The sequence below is a fragment of the Nicrophorus vespilloides genome, unplaced genomic scaffold, assembly GCF_001412225.1.
Source record: "Nicrophorus vespilloides isolate i.1.1-1 unplaced genomic scaffold, Nicve_v1.0, whole genome shotgun sequence".
NCBI classification, from domain to species: Eukaryota; Metazoa; Arthropoda; class Insecta; order Coleoptera; family Silphidae; genus Nicrophorus; species Nicrophorus vespilloides.
Window position 1 is genome coordinate 32,846 of NW_017099980.1, and position 25,452 is coordinate 58,297.

General features: G+C 37.4%; 2 protein-coding genes across 2 annotated transcripts; one reads left to right on the forward strand and one right to left on the reverse strand.

Annotated features, from left to right (window-relative positions):
* The first annotated feature begins 85 nt into the window (after window positions 1-85).
* Window positions 86-725, forward strand: LOC108566485 (prefoldin subunit 6). The gene is made up of 2 exons (XM_017926387.1): window positions 86-223; window positions 282-725. The coding sequence occupies exons 1-2, from the start codon at window positions 163-165 to the stop codon at window positions 596-598; spliced, it is 378 nt and encodes a 125-aa protein (XP_017781876.1). The 5' UTR covers window positions 86-162; the 3' UTR covers window positions 599-725.
* Window positions 701-20,488, reverse strand: LOC108566484 (dynein heavy chain 5, axonemal). The gene is made up of 39 exons (XM_017926386.1): window positions 20,405-20,488; window positions 20,199-20,336; window positions 19,850-20,134; window positions 19,608-19,797; window positions 18,842-19,398; window positions 18,460-18,787; window positions 17,646-18,406; window positions 17,400-17,588; window positions 17,076-17,349; window positions 16,799-17,026; window positions 16,576-16,745; window positions 12,786-13,070; window positions 12,493-12,734; window positions 11,961-12,429; window positions 11,427-11,906; window positions 10,488-11,375; window positions 10,205-10,429; window positions 9,973-10,145; window positions 9,545-9,911; window positions 9,293-9,487; window positions 8,945-9,241; window positions 8,771-8,889; window positions 7,364-8,706; window positions 7,031-7,314; window positions 6,766-6,974; window positions 6,475-6,713; window positions 5,365-6,417; window positions 5,169-5,314; window positions 4,250-5,114; window positions 3,955-4,188; window positions 3,431-3,900; window positions 3,134-3,382; window positions 2,901-3,069; window positions 2,687-2,839; window positions 2,222-2,629; window positions 1,972-2,165; window positions 1,505-1,915; window positions 1,169-1,441; window positions 701-1,109 (listed from the first exon to the last, which is right to left on the reverse strand). Exons 1-39 carry the CDS (start codon window positions 20,486-20,488, stop codon window positions 723-725), a joined length of 14,031 nt encoding a protein of 4,676 aa, XP_017781875.1. The 3' UTR covers window positions 701-722.
* Between the last annotated feature and the right edge of the window lie 4,964 nt (window positions 20,489-25,452).

The window sequence follows — 25,452 nt, forward strand, 5'->3', positions numbered from 1 at the left end:
CATATTATTATAATAAAAGGTAAATAAACGTTAGATGAGAATACATATATTTTTTTAATGTTGGTATTTACTACATGTGGGTTTTGATTTTTGACAATTGCTATAATTTATTCTGGTTTGCTCATTCATTACCAAATATAGGATTTTTAAAGAAATAGAAAAATGGAAGAGTTCCAAAGGAAATTGCAGAGCGAAGTCGAGAACTTCAAGCTTGCCCAGAAAGGTATGCATTGTAAAATTACATTTAAAAAGCTTCAAATATAACTAACCTGCATTTGCAGAATTGGAGAAGGTTGTTAATAGCAGACAACAATTGGATGGGCAGCTGAATGAGAATGAGATTGTGAAGAAGGAATTGGATTTGCTGAAGGCGGAGGCGTTGGTGTACAAATCCATTGGGCCAGTACTAATCAAAACTGATTTAGTTGAGGCTAAACAGAATGTGTCGAAGAGAATAGAGTTTATCTCGAAGGAGCTGAAGCGAGTTGATGATCAGATTAATACGCTGGAGAAGAAACAGGACACTCACAATGAGAACCTGCAGAGACTGCAGCAGCAGTTCCAACAGGCACAAGTGAAAGCGGCAATGAAATCTTAGGATCTTTCTACTATTTTATTTATATAATATCATTTAGGCTTCATAAAATATATATTACTCTATTCACATCTTATAATTTGTAATATAAATGTTTAAGTGCATTTAATAAAGCGTAACGTTTCATCTACTTAATATCACATAGTAAAGCCACCCCTCGAAGTGTCCAATGTCTGGGGTTGTGATCCGTTTCGAAATCTATGGATCCTACGTATTTTTGATCGGTTCTCTGCGGTTTTCTGTATATTGGACATTCGTATAGTTTCGGATCTTTTCCAGCCGTCGTGTTAATTGCGAATATGAAAATTACTGGCATCTGCTCGTAAAGAACTTTCAGTTTGCTTTCTATGAGTTTGCCAGATCTCCTATCCAAGCTAGCGCCTTCCAAGAACAATCCATGCACGTACACGCCCTCCGCAGGACCATCCTTGAGATCCTCTTTGTTGTACTTTGTAATGTGGTTTTGTAACACGACCGAATCTAGAGCCCATCCTTTGTGGGCTCTTGTAACATCCTGTAATAGAGTAATTAAATATTAAGCTTTCATATTAAAAAATTGTTTAATATAAATACCTGTCGCATCGCCGTTAAAAAACCTTGAGGATTGAAGAAACCTGTCATCCAGAAGACGTTGGGTCTACCTTTATTACACCAACTTCTGAACTGAGCATCTCTCTCCAGAAGCTCCGTATACCAAAACCCAAGAGTTGCCGATTCCCACGAAACCTTCAGCCAACGTTCTGGGATTCTTGCATCGTACATAGCATCCAAAGCCGTTCTTAAGCTCTGACTCATAACAATCGTGCCATCAATTGCTAACTTTAAATCACTTAGAGTAGAATGAACCTAGAGCAGAAAGTGAAATCATCAATAAAACTTATCGGTAAATTAATATTTTAATAAGTGTACCTCTTTTATAACGTTTTGAATTCTGTCGACTTCTTGCCTGAGGAATATGTTCATTGGCAACAAAGGTCCCATCCTTTGCAAAGCTTCCTTTACCTCGAAATTGTTGTATTGATTCGGCAGCTTTTCCAGCATATCATCGGCCAAAGCATAGACAATACTTTCACGCGTTTCACCACCTTGATTTCCCCCCTCTTTAGGTTGCACACTTAAAATCGTATCCAATATACCTTTAGCTGTGTTTATTTGATAAGTAATATCAGCATTTGAATGTAGCCCAAACACTTCAGGAGAATCAGTTGACGGTAAACTGTAGATGTAATCCAGATAGCCTTGCAGGTTTCTGGTTTGAGGAACTTTGTAGCCTTTGTAGAATTCGAAGCCAGGTCTCAACAGAACATCACAGAACCATACCTAAAAAGATTTTAATAAGTATTGGTAGATTTTTTTTTATAAAAATAAAACTTTACTTGTGTGAAAGTTGTTAGAAGTCGTTTATCGAAATCGTCGGTGACTCTTCCTCCGTATTGCACTTCTCCTAGCATATAACACATGGTTGGCCAAGACACTCCCTTCTTAGGATCCATATCATCCAAATGGTTCTGCACGAATTGTACGCTCGCAGCGAAATCGGCTTGATTAAATTCATATGGAATATTCCATCCTGTTTGATATTCAATACATAAACTTAAAAGATTTGTCAATAATATATAGTTTTACCTAAAGGTCCAAACTTTCTTCTTTCTTGTATAACAGTGTGCAAGAAGGCTAAGGCGTATAGAAGCGGAGGCCATTGATACTGTGCTGAATAATCTAAGTAATCTTGAGTTACGTTCTGGTAGGTGCGTTTCAAGCTAGCTCTGATCCCTTGAGGAGGTTCATTGGTGAATTTGATGCCCATCTGCAAGAGTCCTATCGGGAACTGCTCGTGAACCTCGGTTGTAAGCCAAATTCTGAAACTGTCCTCAACATTTTGAGTATCCACTAACATGCTCATAACATCCGTGGCGAACGGTAAAGACAGATGTATATTCTGCAGAAGAACCCAACCTCCATCCGCCATCGCCGACATGATCATATCTTTGGCTACAACCTCTTGCCCTTGCCCCATCGAAACCGCTTTAAGAGCTGCAAAACAATAAAGGTTTAACAATTAACATCTTCAAATTGAAAAACTAGATTTACGCATGTCTTTAACTTTAGCCAGAGAAGTTATTTGCGGCGATGGATCTGAACCTATGGATAAAATGCAAATCAGAGGAGTCCTCGGTTCGGATTCCATCCAAGTCGCTTCCAAATCCAAAATGCATGCTTCACCGTATTCATTTCCCAGCGAATCTGAGAACCAAAATCAATCTTCAGTTTATCTAATTTAATAAATGCGAATTGAATATTTCACCCATAATATATTTTCGTGCTTGAGACAACGTCCTGTCCGGACTCCAAGAACGTATCAATAATAATTTCCTGAAAACATCAAGAGATTTTTCGAAACCGCAAGGGATTATCTCCTCCTCGGGTCGTTCTTTTTCGTACCAATTCTTCCAATCTCTTTCGTTGGTCTCGATCTAAAAAGATTTTATCAAACGTTAACTTTTCTAAAAAAAAAATACATTATATAATATGGTTTACTTTAATAAGAATTTTCGAGAATGTATCCAGTTTATTGATCTCGACCAAGTTCAACCATGTTATATCTAGAATCCATTTGAATGGTTTCGGCGTAACAGCGTTCAAATCCAAAGAGGCTCCGCCTTTGATGAAGGCCAGAAACTCTTCGTGCGATATAACGTTTTTCTGAAGATCTATTTTCATGGCCATCATCAGAGTGAACAGTGCCTTGTGTTTCTCGTATAAACTTCTTTGAGTAAATTTCCACACCTAAATCAAGCGTTTACTAAATGAATCAATAGATTTAAGATTAATTACCTCGTAAGTTAAATATTTTAAGATGATGCAGATTCGTTCGTCAGTATCGGAGCTTTTCGTTGATTTTGTTATGGAATTATCGAAGATGTTCAAGAACTGTTTCAGCGAGTTCTGGTACATCACATTCACGTTGCTCATCTCGACGATTAAAAAGTATAAAATCGATCCTCTTGCTGCAACGGATCGGAACTCTTCTCGAGCTGTGTTAATTTTTCTTTCTGTATGCACAGATACTGAAAGCTTCTGGTTAACGTCTTCAGCTGTCGCTTTGGTCACCTGCAACACATTAATGAGCTCTTCGTCATCTACCAACGATCCCTGAGTGGAATTCAATCTGCACAATAAGTTGGTTTCCAGATCTTTCATTCTGCGTTGGTTTTGCATCACGCATTCGAACAATGCAACGCGTTCCGATTCTAAATCGGATTTTTCCATCAGAATAACTCGACCCAGGAGTTGATCCTCCAATCCTAAATTATAAAGAATTAGTAAATAGTTTCTTAATTATTGATTACCTTTGGTACCTAGCATAGTAACTGTGAAATCTATAATTGAAGTTTTAGCGCTAATTTCAGGAGAATACGGAGGATTCGGTAATTTCGTTGTTATGTACAACATGAATCCTTTCATCACGTCGCATTCTTTATCACCGACCACCACTTTTTCAATGGATCCAGATTTGATGAAATTCTTTTCCAAAACGTTGTCGATCACAGGATCAAGTTCCACGTCGATGTCTTCAATCAGCAGCGGCCTTCCTATTTAAATAAAAATAAATTTTATGACAGACAATTCTAATAAATATTGCAGAAATCTTACCTAAAGATAAGCAATCTTCTAAATGTGTTCTAAAGTATTTGTGATTCAACGAAGTAATTTTCAGATTGTTATTCATTTCTTTGTTCTTGATCCACATTTTCCCTTGCGTTTGAGGATCAATTAGTAGCGGATACGATCTGGATTTGGTTACTATCAAAGCGTTCTGCACGGACAATTCGTCGTTTGGAAGACCTTGCAATGTCCACTCAGACACTGTCGAGTTCTCGACTAACATATTAATGATATTGAGATTCTTCGTGTACGGAATCTCGTGGCGTTCCAATATTTTCGACCAAGTTGTTACTAAACCGGCTCGGAATTCTTGGTTGTAAGGTCCGCAATACGATAAGAACCCAGTGGCAAGGAGAACGTCCCCAACTAAACGTCCCAACTGCTCTTTGAATTCTTTACTCTGCAAAGTCCACCTTAACTTTTCTCCGCCCAAACCGTTGATGAGAGCCGTGGCCGTGTTCATCTTCCTCAAACAGTTGTTTGCCGCGTCCGTCAACGTCTGCTTCTCCATCACTGCTTTGTCGTACTGATCCTTAACTTCCATTAAAGACTGCTCCCTTTCTTCCAATTGCCGTTCCGCATTCGCCAGATCCTCCATGGCTAAATTCAAACGAGCTTCTTGAAGCTTCAAGTTGGCTTTCAGCGGAAGCACCTCTTTGTTGACGCTGTGGAAGAAAGCCATCGCTTTGGTCCAAGACAGAAGACCGGCCACGTCGCCGCAAACTCTTTTAGCGGTGTCCATAACGTAATCATCCATTTCAAAGTACGGCTCAAGCAGTTCGACCATCTCGTTGTTAATCATATCCTTGGGGTAGTTTTGCAACTGAAGCAGGAACGTCGTGGATGCCATCATCTTCAAAATAAAAGATAAAATTAAAGAGAACACCTTTATAAATATTCAATTTACTTTGAGAGATTCGGGCCAAGAAGGTTTGGGAGATTGCGCCGAAGGATCGACAACGACCGATTGTAATTTTCTTTGAAATAATATCAAAACGCAATCCATGATTCGCATAATCAAGTGTGGCGGTCTTCCCAATTTTCTGACAGTAGCTAAAAATTTGTGAAGTTAACTTAATGAATTTCTTAATTTATTTGATTACCAATATGAGCTGGTTTGATTGTATTCAAAGCGGCCTCAGCTTCTTCCAAGGCTGGTTTCGCCGCTTCCAATTTCTCTTCAGCTAAAGCCTTTTCCTCTGCTATTTGTATGACCAATTTCTCGGCTTTCTCTTTAACCTTCTGCACTTGATCTTTAACGATTTCCGCTTGCATCGCTCGCTCCGTTACTTCAGATAAAACAGTTTCAGCTCTTTTAGAAGCATCTGCTAATTCCTTTTCCATAACAGCCAAATCCTGCTTCAAAGTTTCCACAGAACTAGAAGCTTCGGCTAGTTTCTCTAAGCCCGTGTCCATACGCAAAGCGCCGCTGCTGAGTTCTTCCTTCTTGTTCTTGTAGATACTTTTGTATCCTGCAATGAAATTCAAATAGGATTTGGGCGTAACGTGCGTGGCCCTTCGGAACCTCTGGAAGTATTCAGTTGAAGTTAAAGATACAACATCTTGGATGGATCCGAGAGCAGAGACTAGTTCTTGCTTCACATGATCCGTGCACGAGATGGTGAAGTTGCAGAGGAAATGATGAGCCACTGATACTAGTGCATCTTTGGGCCAAGGCTGGAACCAATCTATTGTACATCCGGATATTAAAGCAGGAAACCGTAAAGCCCTGTTCCTAAACTTTTCTCCAACCGGCGAAAAACAGAAGACCACGTGCAAATTCTGCACCGTCCTGTTCATAAAGTACTCCATCACGACCTCGTGGTTCAACGTCCTCTTTGGATTCTCTCTGCGAATGAACGGAGTCACCTCCTGTATGATTTCAGATTGTTCGTCTTTGGTGAATAAATTGGATATTACGCCGGACGAAAGAATATTGTTGAGATACTCGAGGAAACTCTCCTCTTTGATATCGAAATCCGTGAAGATGAAAGTTGTCCCTTTACCTTGACAACCGCACGACCTGTACAGGATCTTCAAATCCTCCAAGAAGTTTCCTATGTTGTAGGAACGAGTTAAAGATATCTGGAAGGTTTTGTAACCGGCTATAAACGAGGAGAGTTTTGTTAAAGATTGCTTTCCGCTTCCTCCAACACCTGTTCAAATAAATATAGTAAACACAAAGTTTAACATCTTTTATCTTATACTTATACCAACTAACATGACGTTTCCTCTTGGATGTCTGATGACCCTAGATATTTTCACCAAATGCAACATTGCGTCTGGGAAGAAGACCAAATCCATTCCAGATCCCCGCACCATTTCATTGAATTGCGCCAAAAACATATCCAATCTATCTCTTAATTCTGAATCGTTGCTAACCGGTTCGTAAACTTTCGGAAGTTCCATATCAGCGTCTTCACCTTCTTCTCCGGTGGGTTCAGGAGCATCTCTAAGAAATATCTGTAATTAACAAAATCTGATCCTCTTGTATATTTCATTACCTCATGAAATCAACGAAAACTGGACTTGGTAAAGTCATGGTTCTATATTCTGCACCTAAACTAGTTTCGACCAAATTCAACAGTTCTTCGTCGAACCAATCCTTGTCCTCCATCAGGGTGAAGCGATCAGAAAATACTCGTGTGCATTCGTGCTTCCACAAGACCATCAAACATGCTTCAGACTCAATTACAGTTGATAAAGTACCAATCTTAATAAGTAAGAAATATTAATAAATTTTGTTTGAATAAATTGGAATATACGTACCATTCCTTGCCAAATTCTAGATAGATCTCTGAGACTGAAGACGTAATGGAATTTCGCTGGAGTTGGTAGAAGCTTCGTGCGAGTGGTTCTCCAGAGTACTCTTGTCAATGGAATAAGCTTTTTAATCAAGTTACGAACTTCCAAACTGAATCCTCTCTTGGCGTTGTAATGCCCTTGTCCGATTACACTGAATATCTTATCGATTGAAGTGTCAGTGGGTAAGCAACAGTTGAATATGCAGAATTGTCTTTTCAAGCGTGAAGGAATATCATTTCGACCGCCACCTAAAAAAGATTAGTTATCTTAATTATATTATAAGTTATTGCAATTTACCTGGTTGTCCCATTGCAGCAACAAATTGCATATCGACGATGCTCGTGAACTCTCCGGGTTTCTCAAGATTATAGAATCCTCCCATATCGATGGTCTGCCGAACGATTTCATTGGTGATTTGATCGCCCCAGCAATTGATTTCCGGAAGATTTATATCGTCGATGAACACGATCATTTTCTTCCCATTAGCTGGGCCGAAGCAGTTACCAAGTCTCTTTTCCACGTAACTCTCTATGGTTTTCTGAAATTGGAACGGCGTCGTGGCGCTCGAAAAATTGAAGCATCTGTTCAAATACACGTCCGGATTGCACTTCTTCATGAACGCTTTCATCATTACAGTTTTCGCCGAACCCTGCTCTCCCACAAGAAGAGCTCCTTTCTGTTGCTTAACTATGGTATCTATTAAGAAATTGATTCGGACATTATCGATGATTGGTATCAAGATCGAGGAGTATTCCGGCGTGGATTGATCCGGATACACGTAATTCATTACACGACTCTTCCATAACTCCCATTCACCATTCGCATCCACAACGTAATCAAATATAGTGTACTTATTGTCAACAGTCGGAAGCTGCAATTCGCGCAGAGATTCTTTAAAGAATTCATCCAGCTTCATTCTGTCATTGTTGTCTAAGAAAGCACCGATGCCCCAGATCAAAGAGAACACGTAGAGCTTCGCTATGTGCTGAGAGGTAAACGTCTGAACTTCCTCTTTTTCCACGTCCTCCTCAATATCTTCATCGATATCGCCGTGCTCGGAATTCTCAGCATTCTCGTCCTTTGTTTCTTCGTGTTGCAATGGTACTAAACCCTCCAACAAGGACAACATTTGAAGCGTGATGTTGCACTGAAGAACATCCATGACTAACGTTAAATTCTGGGTGCTCCATGAGTAAATCGCATTGAAGGAAGCATCGAACAAAGACCTCAACAACTCCTGTTCGCGAAGACTTCGTTTCTTTAGCCAACCATCAACGACCGGTTTCCAATCAAGACCAGAAGAGCTCATGTAGACCATACCGTTTCGAGAAACCGTGGCCGGCGATGCGTTATCGATATTATGAGGTTCGAACATTATTTTGCACGTCGAAGCCATGGAAAGTCTGTCGCCGTTTGCCAAAGTCAACGTTTTGTTGTCGTCCAAAACGGAATTGAGATTTTCGATCCAAATACTATCAACAGGACCGTCCAAAATCATCCACACGTATTCACCGGATTTCAATTTCAACGTTTTCCTCCACATCGCAGAGAAAATACCATCAGTCCAATCGTTCGTCGCAACATCCAATCTTCCGAACATTTGGGAAGCTGTTATAGCTTTTGGATTCATCCTCATCTCTCTAAAATCAACAATTCAAGTCATTGAATACGAATTATGATGTGGTATGAATCAGTAATAAAAACCTATGAAAGAATCCCATTTGTGTTAAAGATTTCATCAGGATTTGCAGACAAGTAGTTTTTCCAGCTCCCGTTGGACCTAAAGTCATAATTCCGTGTCTCACGCGTTGCGTTTCGTACAACTGAAACACATATAAATTATTATAAACATTTATATACACAACTCTACTAATTTACTTGAATTAATTTCAACACCCATGGAGGATGATTTATCAATCCGGCCTCATCCACTTGCTGATTGATAGCTTCTTCTAATTCCGGATAAGCTGTTTTTTCTAACACTTGATTTGGAAACAGATCGGCAACCAAAGAAATGAAGAGTGGTTCGTCTTCGTCGATGAGTTTCGATAGATTCATGTCTCTTAATACTCGCATAACTATGGTGCTTTCGGAATCTCGATTGTTGACGCGCTTCGCCGCTCCCAAACTCCTCAAAACTGATAAAATATTCCTCAAACCAAAGTCGTAGTGCACCTAAATTCATTCAATTAGTTTAAGGTATAATGTTTAATGAATGCGATATACCTGTTTGGTGAGTTGCTCTTCGCAAAGCTTGTACAAAGTGTAGAATTTCCTTGCCAAAGTAATGTTTTCCAAGAAACCACAACTGGCTAATTTCACGCGAATGATGATCTGACGGTCGGGCACCATCATCGCCACGGTACGGAATTGGATTTTCAGATTCTCCGGAAGCTCTTTGCGACCGGCGTATCCGGGATTCTAAGAAAAACAAATTTATTTTCAAAGACATTTGTATATTTTCTAGATCACAATTACCATTGTGATGAAAATACCAAATTCTGTGCACATTTCGATGATATCGCCATCCGTGAAAGGAAAAGTTTTCTTTTTCTCTTTCTTAGCTGAAAGAACCACCGCCACTTGCTGAGCAGCTACTGAAAGAACAGGAAGCTCGATTCTGTTGAACTCATCGAAACATCCCCAAGATCCAGATTGCGCTAAACCCTTATAGATTCTGCCCAAACCGCGATAATCCATTTGATCCGAGCAATTGAAGACAACGACGTATTTAGCCAAGGTTTTTCCCATGTCTTTGACCGTTTCCGTTTTGCCAGTTCCTGCTGGACCGCACGGCGCTCCTCCCATGCTCATGGCCAAAGCTTGCGCCAAAGTTATGTAACATCTACGTCAGAAGAAAAGAAGTTAAGATCAATGTTTTTAGATTATCCTTTAATTAATTCAACCTGTCGGTGAGTGGTGTAATAACCAATCGATCCGTACAACCCAGATACTCATTTTGATAGGAAAACACAACGTCCGTGATAATGATCAGCGTTTTATCTTGTTCTTCCTTGAAGTAAAATCGGCACTGCTTCAGCCACTCAAAATCGTTGACGTGTCTTATATTGAGACGACACTAATACAAAAATTATTGAATAAAAATTGTTGATGATATCTTAGAATATCTTATTATACCAGAATATCGAAAATATCGCGTTGATGGACGTGGATCGTGATCAGAGTTTCGAATTTGGTGCGCTCGATCTTCGTTAAATCTCTTGTGGTTTGATCTATCAAAGTGTTGAGCAATTCCAAGAACTTGTTATTGGTTTCCGACATAATCTTCTTGTCCATTCTGGCTTGCATCAAGGCCAGTTCGGCGTCCCGTGTCCAAATCATTTGTAGTCCGAGCAAACCAATCTGCAAGTTTAATTATATGAAATAGTAATAAATCACATTTGTTTAAATTAATTTATACTTGAGCAGGCATTTTGTCCAAGAAACTTAGTAAATGGAAATTGGGATCGTTAATGTTGTAAGATGCTTGTCTTATAATGGAATGCAAAGACGATTGGGACGTGGCCAAAAGGTGAGTCAACCAAGTCTCCACGCTCCCTTCAGCTCTCACGGCCTTCTCCAATGGTATGATTTCTTTCTCCGAAGAAATAACAGCTGTAATTTTGTTGTACTCGATGTCGTGGAACTTGACCCAACGAGTATTATCGAAAATCGATAGCAAATGATTTTGGATGGTGTGAGAATCGGAGGCTTGACCCAAGATTTCCAAAAGCGCCGGGTCAGAAACGAAGAAGAATCTGGGGAACATCATGCGTTTCTTCTCCAAATAACCGCTTAGAGATTTCTGGCAAATCTCCAATTGTTCTTGCAGGTGCGGTAGCAAATTCTTCAGCAAATCATCGCCCACGCAACAGTTAACAACACCGGGAGTTTCGTGCGCTCTCTGCATGATCTTCTGCCACGATTTGTCGATTTTAGAAAATCTTTTAGCCTCCTTTGGGAGTTGCTTGGCGATATCGCCACCAACGAACACGGCCTCAAGGTAAACCCACATGTTTTGAACGAGCAACCACCTTTCTAAGATCTCATTGGTGTTCGATAGATCGGTAACCCAAATTTGTATCTGCTTCTTGAACGGCGCGTTGTACCTGTTGGAGAGTAAAGAACCCAAGATCATCAAACTATCCTCGAGTTGGTTAATGCTTTCCGCAGTCGTGTCTCCTCGCAGAAGCAATTCCCCGCGATTGTTGAACGTCATGAAGGTGAGTTCGTGATTTGTCCATTCGTTTGTTACCTGCCTTAGTTTAGCTTCAATGTCTTTTTCTTTCATTGCTGATATGCAAATATCCTAAATGATCCACATTAACATATTTACTTTTATTATAATAAATAAACTTACCTCAATGTCTTCTTTATGTTGAAGCAAAGGAGCTTCCAAGATATTCTTCAAGCAGAAACCATCGCTTTCCAATTCGAAGACGTGATTCAAAGATTCCATGATCCTGTTCCAATGTCGAGGTTTCATCGCTCTATTGGCCATCAGCTCGAGCAAGGGACACATATCGTTGAAGTCATCGATGGTTTTCTTCAGCGCGAAGAATGCGGGCCACTCTTTCAAACCTTTCGGTAACTTGCGACACCGATTCTGAAACTCCATCAATTCGTTGTTGATTTCCTCGATGTTAACGTTGCCCCATGGGATATCGTAATAACTGGTAACTCGATCGATGACATCGTTGTAGAGTTTATACAGTTTCTGCAGCAAATTCAATTCCTTCCTGGTTTGCGCCAAATCCGGGTAATCGGTGGTTGGTAACCCGAACAGTTCTTCTCCGCTTTGGTACGTTTGTAGCTTCCTCCACATTCCATCGAAGCAATTCTTCAAAAAAGTGTAAAATCATAATCAAATATTCAATTAATCTATTAAACTCACTTGGAACAAGATTAATCTGTCAGAAGCTTCTCTTGGCGATAGGCCTGGTTGCATTGGCCCAGCCGTGTGGTACTCTTTGCAATAATTAATTTTATCTTGCTTGAACTTCTCTAAATTCTGCTTGAGCTCCGCCTCGAATTGCGGCTGCATCTTCAGCAGATGCACGTGGACTTCCAACGAATGTTTCAACAGTTTCGTCCACGTATATCTAAGATTATCGACATGCTCGGTTATTTCTCTTTCGACTTTCACGTTATGCTTTGCCAACACGTTGAAAGCTTCTTCTATCGGTTCGATCTTCAGCTCCATATCCACCTCTTGATCTCTGATTTTCTTCAATATGTCCATAGTCATCCTGACATCATCCAAATCCCTGATAACCCTGTCCAATTTCCTTTCCATCTCGTTGATTACTGCGTAAACGTATTCCATTTCCCTCTTATACTTCTTCTTCATAGCTTGTCCGACTCTTCAAAAGTAATAGACCAATTAAATATAATAATACTATTAATATTTGTTTTTGATGAAATACCTGTGAGTGCACGAATTGATCTCAGTTATCAAACCAAATTTCAATTTCTCTGTGTAAATTGCCAACGCATTATTTATACCGTACACCTCCAATTCCGTTTCCAGCTTCAGCTCAAGTTCTTTGTGTTTTTGCAAATAACCCTCGAAGTCTGATAAGCAATTACTTTGCAGCTCCCTCACGGTTTTCTCGTTCTTCCAGAGGACGCTGTAAGGTTTCCAGCCAACAACAAACGTGTTTATATCCTAGAAGAATCAATTTTAATTTGGCGAAATTGTAATTGGTATATTAGAGACCTTCTTCATGTCTTTCACGCAAGTCGAGAGTAATGATAACGTTTTGACCACCTCCTTGTTTTCCATGACGTGATTGTGGAAGTTCCGGTGCTGATTGGGAAACGCCGGTTTTTCTTCGGTCTTCAGACGGTAAAGGCGTCTCCGTCGCATCCGGAAGTCCTCCTCCTTGGCTTTAGCGACGCTCTTGAACGTTTTCTTCGTCGATCGAGAATTAGACACAACGTCCATGAAAGTGTTCGATTTGTCCACAAGCTTTTTCCAACCTGACGTTTTTGCTGGCGGTGTCTTTAGCATGAGTGTATGTACAGAAGCGTGTTTCATGTGCAGATTTTGTAATGTGTGTGTGTAATTTGTGTGTTAATTGGCAAAAAGGGAAAGAGTAATATGTTCATTAATTTTACAATCTATACTCGATTTTAAATCATCAATAGATTTATATGAATTTCTTAAAAGATTTCCATCAAATCATCAATCGACAAAATAAATTTCATATAAATGTATAAACGACTATATAAAATATTAAGTCTAATTTTGGCTTCTAAACATAAATCTTACCTCTAATTCCTTCTAAAAAGACGAAAGATAAGGTATATGTTAAATGCATACCTATGTACTAACATATTTACAAAATTTCTATTATGTACGGTATCAACAAATATATTTAAATAAATATTGCGTTTATTTTTGTATTTCAAGGTCAAATACATGAACTCGTTTCATTTGTTACTTCATTGATGATATAAGATACTCGAATCCATGCGACTTGATATTCTCTCATCGTACATCTTCTATCAGTTCTTAAAATGACTGCACTTAATTATGCTTAAAGTTAAGTAAAAATGTTTACATTTTTACTACATAAATCTCATTAAATAAATTGAATTTGTTATAAGCAAATTTATAATATTAAATTTCTGTTTATATTTATTTTCTTTGCAGATTTGGAATACATTTGAAATATGATTTAGAAGATTATCTCAGATATGTGAGGCTATTCCGTCAATAGGAAATACTCAAAAGTGAACTTAACGATCGAACTGAATATGTTAATCCTTGGATAAACTTAATTATATAACTTATACCAGACATGTGTAATTAATTGCGTTGTTAAATTTCACAGTAACATTGACTTTCGTACGCCGTTCAAAGCAGACAAATTTCAAAATGTTTATGTAATTTCCGTTGAGCAATTTAGTTCATTTTTAATTAATTTTGTTATGTAGATGCTCGAAAAATTCCGTGTCTGTGTAAATAACAAAGATAAGTAAAAATGAACTCTGATAAGTTTTAAAGCATTGTATATAAATATATGCAAGCGAAGGAAATAAGCAGTTACTTAATAATGCTTCGTGTAATCTTATTTTTCGTCGGTTTCGGCACCGTTCATTCGGTGAATATCTTAGGGTATTTCCTCACGCCTTCATACAGCCATCAAATTACTTTCCAACCCATCTGGAGGGAATTATCGTTGCGCGGACACAAAGTCACCGTGGTCACGCCGTATCCGCTGAAGGACGAATCTCTAGTAAATTTAACGGAGATAGATATTGGAGAGGTGTCCCAGGAGATCTGGAAGGATGCGGGCATGTCGACGCTGGGTACGAGGGAGCAGGAAGCAGGTTTTGGACAAATCCAAATGTTTTGTGAACTTATGCTGAAGATCATGGACGCGCAAATGTCGCAACCTGCGTTCGCGGAGATCATTTCGAACGAGAAGAATGAAACTTTCGATTTGGTTCTCGTCGAATATTTTTCTTTTAACGGTTTCCCTCTCAAGCACGTGTACAATTGCCCTCTGATAGGAATATCTTCGATGCCGTTGATGAATTTAGGTCACGACGCGATCGGCAATCCTAGCCATCCGGCTTTAAGTCCCGACTTGAATTTTCCCTTTAGCGAAGACCTCACCTTCGTCGAGCGCCTCTTAAGCGTAATCTACTCCGTGATCAGCAGGCTGTTCCTAATAAGATTCGTCGAACCCTTGAATAAACTAATGCGAAAGTTTTACGGGGAAGACGTTAAAAGTTCGTTAGAACTGATATACGACATGGATCTCGTTCTCGCCAACATAAATCCAATTCTGAATCCGGCGAGACCAAATATTCCAACGCTCATCGAATTCCATGGCATTCACATCAAACCCGAGCAGAAATTACCCAAAGTAAGTTGACAACAAACAAAGTGTAATAAGCATTTAAGAAAAGAAAAAATAATGAGAAATAATAATCAAGGATCTGGACTCGCTGCTAAACAATTCAAATGAATCTTCAATCATTTACATGAGCTTTGGATCAAACATTAAAAGCAGTTTATTCCCGGAGGATAAAATCAAAATTATTCTGGAAACCATCGCAGAACTACCACATTTAGTTCTCTGGAAATACGAAGCAGAAAATTTACCAAATAAACCGAATAATCTCGTGATCAGAAAGTGGTTTCCCCAACAGGACATATTAAGTAAACAATTAATAATAATAATTCTTAATCTTAAATTTATCTTTTCACTCGTATACTAGGACATCACAAAGTGAAACTGTTTATAACCCAAGGAGGATAAAACGCCGGTAGTTGTCGTCCCATTCTTCGGCGATCAATTTTCGAATGCAAGGAAAGTGGAGAAAATCGGTTTCGGAAAATCCCTCAATTTCCTTCGTCTCAACAAAGCCGATTTCAAGAGGACAATATTAGATGTTTTGATGCCGAAGTAGTGTACTTCAACGAAATTTTCAAAGAACTTTTTAAATTATTTGATTTTCAGGTACGAGTCGAAGACGAAAGAGCTGCACGACCTGTTAGTTGATCAACCTTTTGGATCGCTGGAGAAGGCGATTTGGTGGATTGAGTATGTCATTAGGCATAAACATGTTACGCATCTGAAGAGTCCAGCGATTAAGGTGCCATGGTATATTATTCTATATTTGGATATAATCGGATTTTTTGCCGTATGTTTATTGGCCATCGTCATATTGATGATATTTGCAAAACGATTGATTGTATCGTTATATTGTAGAAGAAAGATGAAGGAAGATTGAAACATTTATATTGTGAGAATATTTTTCAAATCAACTAAATCAAAATATTGACCAGGAATGTTTATGTACCTCACACATTACACATTAAGAAAAAATATGGGCATTCAGCCAGAAAATTAAACTTTGAAAACGATATAAAGTATATACTTATATAAATAAATTAGGTAGAAACTATGAATTAAAATAATTATTTGTCAATGTCAAATTGACGTCTCATTTGGTTCTTAATATTTTTTTTATATAAAGGTAATTATATCACAATTTCGGTTGTTCATTGAAGATTTAATTGTTCACGATCCAAAAAGATTATGATTTTAAAATACTTGATCAGAAAAAAAGACTTTAAGAGATACTTAAAGAAAATTTATATGAGTAATAGATATGTTTGGATCATGAATTAATGTAATTATTTGTCAATGTCAAATTGACATATCTACATTATTATATAAAGATAATAGGTAATTACGATGTAAATTTGGTTGTTCATTAAAGATTTAACTTTGCACGAACTAATTAACCTTTAGTAATTGAAAACGTCAAAGTTTAACAAGTTGCGCTATAAATATCTTGATTGTATCACGATACAATTAGTTTGATAAATATATACTTAACGATTGTTTTTATATATACATATATACAATTACGTAATCTAATGCGATTAGAATTTCTTCATCGCTGAATTCTATTTACAATTGAAGTTTTCTTTAATATAAAATATACAATCTACGTTGTCTAAGCATTGGTAAAAAGGTTTTTACCTGAGGTTTTCCTCCCGTCCATTGTCCCACGCCTTTGGATACCGAAGTGATCAGTTTTCCAGCCATTATGAGAATCTCCTGGACATCTTCCAGATTGGGTTGTATCGAGACTTTGGGAATCATGAGTATCGCCTCTAAAATAAACACGGGACTTCTGGTTTCTTCATAATCTATCAGAAAGTGGATGTTATTATCAAATTGTAGTTGAAAGAAATTTCAATACCGAGGGAGAATCGTTTCCGTAAGGTATCTAAAGAATGTCTGGTGATTTTCACAAGAACGTCGACGACTTTCCTGCTGTAATAACGTCGCATTTCGTTCACTGCATTCTTCACCATATCCTGCATGACTTTCGTCAAACCTTTACCGAAAAGGCCGTGCGGTCTCTCGAAGCATTCGCATATTACGCTCCAATCCGACTGTTGAGTCGATGAATAGTCTTCCAAATGTTCTTGAAACCTTTTATCAATTTGTGTTGAAAATCAAGAAGAGTTAATTACCGGTATCAGAGAAATACTCCTCTTCAGAAGAATCCTTTTCCAATCTGGCTTTCCTGACCAAAAGAAGGATTTCCTCAACGGCTTCCTCGACCATCAAACTCTTCGTGTGTAACTCCATGGCTGCCAATCTGCAGATGTTCTCTGTTTTATTAATGAAGTCATCGACGGTCCAAGGAGGATCTCCTGGTGATGGGATGCAATGTAAAGTTATTGTCTGCATATGCGACAATACCTCTAAGACTCTATTCACGTACACATCATGCACCCTTGTCACCTAAAATGTTTGAAAATATTAAATTGTTCTAAAATAATCTTAATATTTACTAAAGTTTTGAAATTATCCACGGCTTCGTTGCATTTATCTATGTACGCTTTCCAAGTGGAGGAGACCCAATTCAGTTGAGATAAACCAGGCTCGATGATCTTCACCAATTTGTCCAAGTGCGGAAGAAATAAAGGACGAATTTCCAGTTTAACGCTTTTCACGATTTTGATGAAATTATTGATGAGGAACTTAAATAAATTTAAATAATATTATAGGTTTTTTTTAGGCAAGAAATATGATGTTACCTGGAGCGAATCTTTCAAGAGGTTAAAGTAATCCTGCTTTGAGAATAAAGTGTGCGCGATGATAGGGACCGGAAGATCCATCTTCAACATTAAATCGCTCTCCCTAATTAGCAACGGAATGGTTTGATGCAAATTCACCATAAGCTTATTCTGATCCGGACAAATTGTTAGCAAATTCCTCTTCAGACATCTATCGACGTCAGAGACGTGCTGGTTCATCCAGACAGCGATGATATCGTCTTGGTAATTCCTCAACATGTGATCGGCGTACCTGTATTTTTTCGATAATTCTATAGTCATAGGTAAACTCTTCAGAACGTGGTGATTGGTGACGCTGTCCATCAGCTCTTCGAGGTGGGATATCAAGGATTTAGCCCACTTTATCCTTCCAGCTATTGGTGGAAACAAGACTGGAATAGGCGGATCTTCTTTCTGCTTCCTGAACATTTTGATGATCCTCTCCACCTCTTTCTCACAATGCTTCAAGATTCTTTCGTATTTGTTGTCCATTCGCTTCAAGGGCACGATCTCGCTGACTTTCTCGAACCTGGTGAGAAACCGAATCCCTTGCGGCGTCTCCCAGACACTATCGAAATTCTGCTCGATGATATCACCGATAGATTCGATTAGTTCATCGGTCTGCGATATGAAAGTAGTGAAATCTTTGTCAAATTCGCCGTTCCTCTGATCCAAGTAGTCGTACGTCTTCTTCATTATCCCAGTTTTGATCTCCTCAAACTTCTTCGATGCCTCTTCCAAATCTACAAAGAAATCAATACAAGCGTACAAAACAATAATATGATATTTAGTTTACTTTCTCCGAGCAACAATCCCTCCATCCGCCGTTGAAACAAATTGTTGTAATCGTTGATTAAATCGAACATCGCAATAATCTTCTTCAATCTCTCGCAGAAAGTGTTGAATTTACCGAACACGTAGTTTTCGGAAAAGCTGAACGTGGATTCGTGCCCGGGGATCATCTGATGTGCTTTAACGATTTTGTATGTCTTCTGGTATTCGTAGTTCAGGTTGATGCAATGGATCAATTTTTCTTTGATCAAATCTCGGTCCTGCGACCAAATTGTATCTTTACCTCGGCACGTTATGTAATCTTTGCACGTTTCAATCATTTGATTGGTTATCTAAAAGAGTTTAAGAGGCTGTCAACTGTATTCTTATATTTCAACGGTAATTACTTTGACCATGAGAGCTGAAGTTCTTTCTGAGGTATTGTAATATTGGGAGACAGTATGGATTAACTTGACTGTCTGCAGTAAGCCGAGAATTGAGCCTTTCATCTTCACCGGATCGTCCAGATACAGAGAATGACAGTTCTTCTCCATTGCTTGTATGTATTTGGCGTTGTCTTTAGCCTCGTTGTAGCAATAGGTGATCTTCTTGTCCGTTTCGCGCCACTCTTTAAGGTATTTGGAACGTGCGTACTGCAGACAAGTGATGGTTCTCTGGACTTCGGTATCTTGCAGATGTTCCACGATTTGCGAGAACTGAGCGCCGCGTTTCTTCCAATACTCCAGCTCGTCCTGCGGTCCCGAAGAATGGTTCTCTCTGCGGATTTGTTCGCTCTCCTTGAGCACATCAGATAACTTCTTGCACCAAGTTTTAACCCGATTCTCCAATTCCGCAATGGACTCCGGCTTATTGGCCATCTCCTTTACATCGTCCAAAGTTAAATTGCTTACCAGCGACTTACCATCATCAAATATGTTCTCTTGACCACAAATTTCTTCGCAAACTTAACAAAAAAATGAATCAATTGTTATATTCATAAACTATCGTGAATAGGAACAATAATTTCCATTTTAGATAATAATACTAGTTTTATCAAATTTAAGAACCTAACCTATTTTTTGTACTAGTTCTTTCTTTTGAATAACACGAATGTGCTATACTAAAGTTACCTGTAATTGAAATTCATTAAACATTCATGATAATTTGAGTTACCTCTTAAAGCGCTGCAAAAGGATCTCAGGCCTGGCAGCAACTGGTTTTTGACCATAGGACAAGAAGCAGCGTCATCCTCGCAATCGGGACTCGGATGGGCCAAGGCTTCCATGAAGACATGCTCGATTATCCTCTCTATCGTCGTAACTAAACCTATTTTCTCAGCATCTATTTTTCCGCAGAACAGATCCTATTGAAAAAAAGGTTTTATTTTGTTTTAGGCGCAAATATTCCATTAATACTTTGTGAAAGCCTTCTTCTGGTAATTGCTTATTGGTATTGGTTCTGAAGATGTAAATGCAAATCCCGGTGAGCGGTGTCTCCCAGCCATCGGTGAGGAACAGTTTCTTCTTCATGACTGGTTGCTGAAGAGTCATTTGCGTCCTGCTCGTAGACGGCTGCAGAGGTCTGATCGGATTGACCTTAGGTTCTGGCACCGGTAACGTCTCCATATCTTCCATATCCTGATAGAACCACATCAGTTTGGACCTCATGTGCGGAAGGAAGATTTTGTTGATCTCGTCGAGCTGCAGGATTGCAAAATGAGATAAAGACAATTCAGTTGGATTCAGTTGCTGATGGTCGTGGTACCATGTTGCCTTCGAAGACATAGTTCATGACTTCGTGTCTGGACAAGCCGGTGCCATCGATGAGCAGCTGAAAGGCGAACTCCAGACGAGGATCCATCTCGCCTCTTCGTGCCTTCCTCTCGCATTCCTCCCTTCGCCGCTGCAGAATCAAACAGAAAAAAAGAACAAACATTAAAAGTCATCGCTTCTTTAAGATGGGAGAGTAACCAATAGAAGTATGATCGGATCATCTTCGCTATTGTCCTCAGAGTCCGTCTGGTCGTGGACTATGTGTGGTCCGCAGACGAACATTTTGCTATCGAGTGTGTCTGGCGTGTGACTTGGTGCATACGAAATTTGCACTGTGGTCCGGGCCGAACTCTTCGTGGCATTTTATACATATTTCGCTGAAGACACGCGATGTCACTCTCTGGGCACATTTTTCACCGTCTCCGCGATTCACGAAGTGTTATGGCGTTATGCTAATGGGTTTCTTGTTCCAGGCACACCCAGGCGAGCGAGGACCATTTACCATTCCAATTTAATGGCCGACAATTCCTCAAAACGTACTTACGCATATTTCGCTCTCCGATCGGCTCGGCATCGCCAGTTTCCTGACGCCGCCGAGCATCGCGATCTTCCTGCTCAATTTCTTCTTTGCAGTGGACATCTCGAGATGATTTTGAGGACATATACGTGTGTGGAACACGTAAAACGACACACTATCGTCTTCCGCTCTACCACTGGGTCTCTAGTAACTTAGCAACTGTCGTTTGATCAATCATTCCATCTTCATATGATAGAAAATGTATTTTCTATATCCAATAATAATAATAGGATTTTCGATTTCAGTTCGTGTCGCATACAATTCAAACGCAAGGCTTTCCAAAAATAATATTTAATTATTTGTTTACTACAATCAAATGAGAACACGAATCATTGAAACTTTGGCAAACATCTACAGCGAATGTTGGACAGTAATTGCATTTACAAGAAACATTAAATGTTAATAAACTCCTTTATAAAATTAATTATTTATATAACATTATATTAAAAGAAAGTACTTTAAAAAGTAAGATTCAAAAAGTGTTTACGTAACATTTCAACATGTTCTTGATTTGTAGCAAATTATTTTCTGTAAATTTATGTTTTAAATTTACTTTTCTCCAAAGCTCAATTAGTATACACATTTTGTAATTTCAGTTAAAGTTTTTGGTTGTAAATGATTAAAGTCTAACAATTTGTTTTGCTTCTTAATCTAATTTATTGTGTTCTTTATGGTCTATTTATTCTTTGCTTTTCTTATCTTATTTAAATTAGTTTAAGTTTCCTAGAACAACTACTGTTGTAATATACTCTTGAATACGTTTCTGGCTGTATATTTACACACTGACATACATTCACAGAAACTAAAAACTTTTTTCAATTAATTGAAAATAATGAATGGATTAAGATTAACTTTTGAAAAACGAAAAATTATTTTAAAATGCAATTGGAAGTATGAAAATGAAGCAGAAGTACAAAGACAATATCTCAAGGAATTGTAGGTCAATTCACATGATAAGTTTGAAACGAATTCAGAAAGAACATCAACGAATTTCACTAACCAAGAAAGAGTACTTTAAGAAAATAAGTCGTGAAGTTGGCGTCATTAAATCAAGATTCCATCGCATTTTAAGACGTTGTAAATGGAAAAGTTACATTCCAACATTAGTACATGCTATAAAGAAAGATGATATAGACTGAAGAAAACTATTTTGCGAATGGTACTTGGAAAAATGAGAACAAGTGCACAGTTTTTGGGAGCGAGATTCAAATTAACGCCAGTAGACTTTTTCTTGTGGGAATTTCTTAAACCAGAAAACCGAAACCAGAAAATAATTTCGAAAATTCAAATAGGAACAATTATACTTTTTATGTTGAATCATTTACAATTCAATAAATATCAATTATATGTGAATAAAAACTGAAGTTATCTGAAATTGTGTATACATTTTACTGGAAAACCATGTATTACTGATAAGTTCCATTTACAAAATCTATATTATTCGATATTTATATGAACATTTGCATGTAATGATTATTGATTTCTAATTATACTTGAGAAGTACGTATTTATCAAAATTATGATATTCAATTAAAAAATATTCCAGATTCATCATTACATATCTACACATAAATACGAAAGTTGTAACAATTAAAACTCTTTACATTTCTGTTAGAGTTTAGCGCAGTTTATATGCATATTGTATATGTTCGGATTATTATTGAAAATAACAAGAAAGAAAAATGACAAGAAATAAGTTTTTTTGTGTTTTTCTAAAATGTTTTACATAATTCACGTATAAGCTATATTAATATACAAAATAACTATTACTATCAAGTAAATTGTAATTATATTTGTTTAACGATTTTCCAAGTTTTACGATCATTTTCTGTATTTTTAAGGATTTTGCGTGCAAACAATTCTCCCGAATTACATTCGCCAACAATTACAGTTCTATACTTAAATAAAGACCATGAATTTCGAGCTGGGAATAAAAAACGAGTACAAGCAATAATTCTTAATATATGCAATTGCTCTACGTGAATTTTTCGCATACACGAGAGTTGCTCGTAAAAAAAAGCAGAAACAGACCTTAGCGAATTCGTCCTCCGATGTCGCCATAATTTTCAACTGAACAGCAACAATAAAATAACAGAGATTTATGCCCAAAACACAGCAAATTAATTTACTCGAGGAGACTTTTCAAGAGACTTGCATTCGATTCGACCGCAACATTTTCCCGTTTCAAATGCTCGCGTAATACTAAAATCCTATTTTAATGCATGCTCAAAAAATCCCAACGACGTTTTCCATTCTATAATCTCTGCAGTCTGCTAATAATTGGTCACGATCATATTAATTTATTTGTCGAAGGCACGCATACCGCGAAGGATTAACGAGGAACGCCATAAACCTAATTCGATATGTTCGAATCCATAATCCGAAGAACGCACGAAAATCCATTTCTATTTCCGATGAAGATGTACAAAAGAATTACACTGTTTTTTGCTTTGCTTTAATTGTAAGCTTAATTTCAATCAGAAATGTATCGATTCTTATAGCATTTAGTGCCTGGCACAGGGACGTTTCCGAATGCAATTGTAACTCATCAATTACACAAAACTGAAACCTTTCGCTAAGTGAATTTACAAACGCTCGCACACAATTATTACAACTTTTGTTTGTTTGTTTTTTCCTGTTTGTTACAACTTACGCGTTCGTTCGGACGTTCTATCAAGTACAATATGTTGATGGCATAATTTCGCACGCCACTAGCAAACTACTAGACTAAGGGTGTTCTAGTTATTTTTGAAGAAGTTTTAGGAATGATTGAGTTAACAAATCGTAGATTATTTAGTTTTGCTTTCATAATTTCAAATCTGATTTATTTTTCTTAATTATTTTTTGAGAACTTTCACGTGCGTTTATCAATTTTATTTATAAACATTGTTTATATCCAACTCATATTGTTTCTATGCGTTTTTGGGTAATTCTAATCTATTCAGTTTGTAACGTCTATGGTTTGATTAGCACTTCCATACACCTTAAAATCTGGTAACTGGCACCAACTAATCAGATACGCTCGTGTATCTCGAATAGTCACGCTATTCCAGCCCAAATTGGTGTTGAAAACATGTACAAACTTATTTTTCTTTTGTTGCTGTTGTTTGTAAACTAATAACGTTATATAAAAAGGATTTATCGATCTACAGTCCAACAATAAATGTGTTATCTTTTTCTTTTCTTTACATAATTTTTATATTCGATTGTATTATGCACTATCATTGATACGACTTTAATTACAGAAAGGAAACTCATGTTGGCTTTTATTTATATATATTTTTTTGTTAGATTCACTTCGTCACAGAATTGTTTAACGTTCTAAAGTTAATAAATTACTTTTAATATCAGATATGTTATATTTTCAGTCATCTAATAACTTATATTTAGAAGGATATGTTGTACTGTATTTTCAATATAAAAAAGATCAGAGCAGAGATCAGCCGACCGACATTCAAAGAGCATCAATATTCCTATTTAATCAATTATAAAATTTGAGTAAATCGATTCGTCAGGTGCTAAATAATATATTTTTCATTATAATTAAAATGTTTGATTTTGATAACTTATAGTAGATGTACTGACCAAACCACAATGCCGGCAGTCAGCTTGTTGGAAAGGTTGTAGTTTCTCTTTAATTTGAGTATCTGATGGTTTAATACATAGAAAATACATTTGGCCAATTGAGGCAAATGGGATTGCCGAACAATAAGCCTTAATGTGTTTCATTTATAAGTAGATTCTCAACGTTATTAGTAAATAACGTTTTTATTGCAAATGTTATAGGCGCAAATTCAGAAAGTGATTCTCTTGAGTCTATTAATAATTTGTATTAATGCATTTTTCAAACAAAGAGATGAAGTATTATCAAGCCCTTCGAAACTTATGATAGAATTACCTAAGATGAACCAATTGAAGAGATATTTTTTTCCTATTTGTCAGTAGTTATTTTAAAACAAATGGAACAATTATTTGTTAAAAATAATTGTACTATTTGCAATACGAATATCTTTGCAAGGGAAGGAATATCATTCATTGAATTGGAGTGGAAGAAGTCTTATAATGTAAATTATTTTAGAACATATTATTCGGAGTTTCTTCTACTCTCGCTCATTGATATATTCAATATAACTTATTATATATTGCCTTACGTTATATCAGAGAAATATGATTGATATAAGAATATTTGAGAGAGAAAATTAATTTTAAATTTAGTAAATGTGCACACACAAATGATTTTATAGAGAAATTGCTAGAAAAAGTTTTAATACAAATTTTTAGGAGGTATTTTCAAACTCTAAACGGAATTTTAAAACATGATTCAGAAATTGCAGATAAACAAGACAAATTACAACAAAGTTTTTTGAAATATGCAAGAAAGCATAAAAAAAACAGATATGACTAAACACTTGCACTGATACTATCATCATCAATATTAATGCTGGACAGGTAATTATTTTATAGTTTGAAAAGTTTAACTTAATTACTATTAATATATGTTTATTCCGCAGATTCCCCTGAATACTACTAAGCGGGTTTACTTAACTGCGTCTGTCGTTGTGTATGGTTGGTTGCAGCCAGTTGCAGCTTATATTACAGTTCTAATGGATCCAGTCGATTGTGCGATCCATGGATTGAAATTCATGAGAATGCGCAAGCGCTTATTACT

Bases quoted from the DNA above. Each gene is read 5' to 3' on its own strand.
- LOC108566485 (XM_017926387.1), top strand. From the start codon at position 163: ATGGAAGAGTTCCAAAGGAAATTGCAGAGCGAAGTCGAGAACTTCAAG. The intron at 224-281 runs GTATGCATTGTA...CTGCATTTGCAG, and splicing joins CTTCAAGCTTGCCCAGAAAG to AATTGGAGAAGGTTGTTAAT.
- LOC108566484 (XM_017926386.1), bottom strand. From the start codon at position 20,488: ATGTTCGTCTGCGGACCACACATAGTCCACGACCAGACGGACTCTGAG. The intron at 18,788-18,841 runs GTAATTACCGTT...AAACTCTTTTAG, and splicing joins CTTCAGCTCTCATGGTCAAA to ATAACCAATCAAATGATTGA. The intron at 2,630-2,686 runs GTAAATCTAGTT...ATTGTTTTGCAG, and splicing joins GGCTAAAGTTAAAGACATGC to CTCTTAAAGCGGTTTCGATG.